This window comes from Pseudomyrmex gracilis, unplaced genomic scaffold, assembly GCF_002006095.1.
Source record: "Pseudomyrmex gracilis isolate BER0280 unplaced genomic scaffold, ASM200609v1 scaffold_10, whole genome shotgun sequence".
In the NCBI taxonomy this organism is placed as follows: Eukaryota; Metazoa; Arthropoda; class Insecta; order Hymenoptera; family Formicidae; genus Pseudomyrmex; species Pseudomyrmex gracilis.
The window spans coordinates 799519-803703 of NW_018020594.1; the positions used below are offsets into that span (position 1 = coordinate 799519).

Here is a 4185-nt window from a genome sequence, read left to right on the forward strand (position 1 = left end):
TTGCATATAATAAAGAAGTAGATTCGATTATAAGAAAAACAGAAGTAACATGTTTGGTTGTACGCAGTGTGATACAAGAAATGTTCAGTAATTGGGTAGTTAGATTTAAGCAGTCTGATCCTTGGTTTGTTGAAGGTTTTTCGACATTTTACGGAGTTTATCTATTCGATCAGGTAATACGTGCATTTGTAATTTTGTTGCTTTTTTTCAATATAAAATATTTAGAACTAAAATGTATGGCATTCTAATACCATAGTTATATAACAAAAATATGTAATATATATGTTTATATTTGTATACCATGAATATTTAATATGTACAACATAAGTATTTAACTTAGAATAAAACGGCCAATGTGAGCCTGGGACACAGTAAGTAGTGTGTAAAATATTTTCAGGAAAAAATTTTCTTTATTTTTTACTGAAAATATTTTACACACTACTTACTGTGTCCCAGGCTCACATTGGCCGTTTTATTCTAAGTTTTTGTTTTATACATTGAAGCCTTCAACGTTTATTATTTATAAGTATTTAAACTATTGTAAGTACATACANATCGAATTTGCTTTTATATTTTTATTTTATTTTTTTAAAACAAAGTATACAGTAACTAAAGATCATATTTAATATTTCAATTTAGATGTGTGCGTACAAACACTAATACATATATGCAGATCGGTAAAACAAAAATTAATATGTATTAAATAGTGCTCTCAGAAAGTTGAAAATTTAAAAAGTTGAAAGTTGAAAAAAGAAGAAAGCTGAAAAATTTTATTGTCATACTTCTCGTTTACTTAATGTTTATAGTATATATAAAAATTTTCAAAAATCGCATTAATCCTAATATGCTTATACTAAAAGTTTTTCTATTACTTGATACCAAAGACTTGCTAGACTACAAAACTATAAAACTGTATTAATTTGCCTCAGAGTAATTAACGAAGCTAAAATAGACGTATGTGTTACTTATACAAAGTTTTGGTAGATTTACAATGAGACTTTACTGATGTCGATTGTGGTCCAGGCACGACGGGTAGATTTTGAATATACACAAGCATTTAGTGAATATGATTTTCCAATGCAGAAACATACATTTCTTCAAAACGTAACTTTTAATAAAATGTGGAAAGAAAAAGGTAAGTACAACTGGTATTTCTAATTTGTAATTACTCAAGTCTTTACCAATAAAATTGAATAATAGTATACACTCTCAGTTTATATATCTTAAACCAAATAAACAATTAGAATATACATTATAATTTTTGCGGAACCGTCATCGAATTATAACATACAGTCATTCGGTTATCAGTATATGCATTTATAAAGAGTAATATATTTACATTTTGTTGTGATTATACTTTGATATTATTTACACATTCCAAATTATGTTTTAGCATTCACTATTTTCTATATGATGAATAATTTATTCCGTAAACAAGATGTTTTTTATAACTTTATTTTCGAGAAAGCGGTACATACATATAACACGTGAGTATTGAAGTTGAGTATTATACCAGTGATCATAAAAAGTAAGAAAGTTTAGGATTAAACAGTATTTTATACATAACGTGTAAAAAACTTGAAATATTTATTTCATAATATTTAAGACAATTAACACCAATGTATTTTTTGTTTTGTTATCTGTTGTCATTAATAGCAGTACATCAAGTGAGACATATAATGACCAGTCTGTTTTCAAAAATATATGGGACTATTTAACTTTTGTACCGACCATAAATGACGACATCTATGTGAAAAATATAAATATAAAAAATGTAATAACTTCATGGATAACACATGATGGGTATCCTGTGGTACAAGTACAACGTGTACAACTTGATACACAATTTCTAGAAATTAAGGTTCAAGATTGTGTTGCGGTTAAACAAAAAAACTTGTGTGCATATAAGTGGTGGATACCTGTAATCTATTTCAAAATATCGAGAAAAAAGTATAGTACTAATTATGTGTACCTAAAACCAAACGGAAAAAGTTTTTTTATCGCGAATATTGAAGATGATTTTATCATAATCACGGCGCACAATGGTAATACAAAAACAAAGATACGGTGTGAAATTTTTATTCTATTTATTTTATATATAGTATATTAAAGCATTTTATTAACATTTTTTTATTAATAACGCTATTTGTTTTTCTGTTTATTTAAATAAATATTTATGTATAAACCAATTGTTGTAGGATATCGCGTCAACTATGATCATAAAACGTTGGAGAATATTGCTCTCTTTCTGAAAAGTGAAAAACCTGAGATTTGGAATGTAAACGAATTATCTGACGTCACTTTAGCACACATTCTCGATGATGCTTTTTATTTCTTAATACAAAATACAAAGTATAATGTACATCCAGCTGCAAAAAATAATAATATAGAAATATTTTTTAATCTTGCAAGCAATATTATAGTTTACATGAAAAATTCGTACATAACCTGGTATCCTGTACTTACTGCTTTACAGTATATATCAAAGATTTTTCCGTATCCAGAAACTGCATTTATGAAGGTAAATATTACAATGCATTACAACAAATACATAATTGAAAAGCCAAAAGACCAACAACGGAATGATAAAAAACATCAGTGAGATATTTTTAAGACATTTTATACTAAACGTTTTTCTACATCTATTTTTTTCAAGTCGTTCACATAAACAAAACAATACATTAAAAATAATGCATAAACAATAGACAGAAATCGTAAACATACAAACTAACTAACACAGCATTACAGTATAATTAATTAAAAACAAAAACCTTGCACATTGCAAATATGTAATAAGTAATTAGTATAAATTGAAGAAAATAGTGCATCATTGTTACTTTGCATTTAAATATACAGAGTAAAAAAAAAGTATCGGAACACCTGAGTATCTCATTCTGAGTAAAGAAAATATTACATTTTTGTTACTTTGTATTTAAATATATATTATATATGTGGTTTTTTAAAAACAAGAAAATAGAAAGGATTTGCGGATATATGTATAAACAGTATTATTGAAACATAACACTTATTAAATAAGAAAAAATAATTTTTCCATAAATATTACTAAACAAAAAACTGCTAAATAAAATGAAGAATTATAAATATATCATAAAATATACTATAAAAGTATATTTTACACTTTTTCAGACTAAAATCCTTAAACTATTGAATATCTTTCTTGAGGATACATCACATAAAAACTTTTCTGAAAATAGTATGAGTAATCAAGTATATCATGAACTTGTAAAATGGACGTGTATTCTTGATGGTGTAAAATGCGAAGAACATGTTAATGCTATATTAATGTGGCATTTAGAAAATCCTGTAAAAAACAAGTACGTTTTTCTGCTTTGTATGACGTTCTCTTGCTAAAAAAGTATTATATATTGAATAATTGTGACGTGAGTCTTGACACAGTATTATAATATTGTAAGAAAAATAAAAACTTGCAAGTAAAGTATTCTGTAAAGAAACTTAACTACAAAATAATTACATATATAGTAACATAAACTATTTATATTTATAAATTATAGTTTTATGTACACATATATTTATATACAATTATGTTTTAAAATTGTAGACTTTTGCCAAGTTGGCAGAAATGGATTTACTGCCAAAGTTTAATTTTAGTAAATGCTACTTCTGATTTGTGGCAAAACATAGAGAAGATATATTCAACTGATAACAAAAAAGAACAACTTTTTGAATTGTTATCTTGTAATAGACATAATATTTTGCAAGTTTTTCGTGAAATTGAAGCTAATTTACTAACCAAAAGAAAATCTGTTTATGTTCTTTTCGATAGTGTAGCAAAATATTCAAAAGATGTTACATTATTAAACAGTATAAGGAGCAGAATACTCACTTTCGCAGGGTAATGGATGTTCTGTATATAAAATTGTTTATATTTATACTGTTCAGATAAATATGTTCTATATAGTTTGTATATTTATATAAAGTGATTTAATTAATACATTAGATTATTATGTTATGTGTTAGAATATGTTGTATGTAAATAAAAATGTCTTGCACAAAGTATCTAATAATTGTGATTTTTTACAGTGACAATTTTTTTGCAGTGATTATTTTTATTATTAACAACACTTATTCAGAAGAAAATCTTGTAAAGGTATGATGTGTGAACTTAATTGTTTATTGTTGCTGTAAATGTAAAACATAAATCAT

The 4185-nt window shown here is 25.5% G+C and overlaps 1 protein-coding gene across 1 annotated transcript; it reads left to right on the forward strand.

Annotated features, from left to right (window-relative positions):
- Positions 1 to 16: 16 nt before the first annotated feature.
- On the forward strand, positions 17 to 4154 carry LOC109862463 (aminopeptidase N-like). Its single transcript, XM_020442532.1, has 8 exons — positions 17 to 173; positions 985 to 1135; positions 1394 to 1487; positions 1657 to 2045; positions 2199 to 2521; positions 3148 to 3335; positions 3581 to 3874; positions 4063 to 4154. Exons 1-8 carry the CDS (start codon positions 81 to 83, stop codon positions 4133 to 4135), a joined length of 1605 nt encoding a protein of 534 aa, XP_020298121.1. The 5' UTR covers positions 17 to 80; the 3' UTR covers positions 4136 to 4154.
- Positions 4155 to 4185: the final 31 nt, after the last annotated feature.

What these genes read in the sequence shown, in the direction of transcription:
- LOC109862463 (XM_020442532.1), top strand. Translation starts at nt 81, where the DNA reads ATGTTCAGTAATTGGGTAGTTAGATTTAAGCAGTCTGATCCTTGGTTT. An exon ending in GAGTTTATCTATTCGATCAG is followed by an intron (nt 174 to 984) that starts GTAATACGTGCA and finishes AAGTTTTGGTAG; the next exon opens with ATTTACAATGAGACTTTACT. An exon ending in CAGAAACTGCATTTATGAAG is followed by an intron (nt 2,522 to 3,147) that starts GTAAATATTACA and finishes ACACTTTTTCAG; the next exon opens with ACTAAAATCCTTAAACTATT.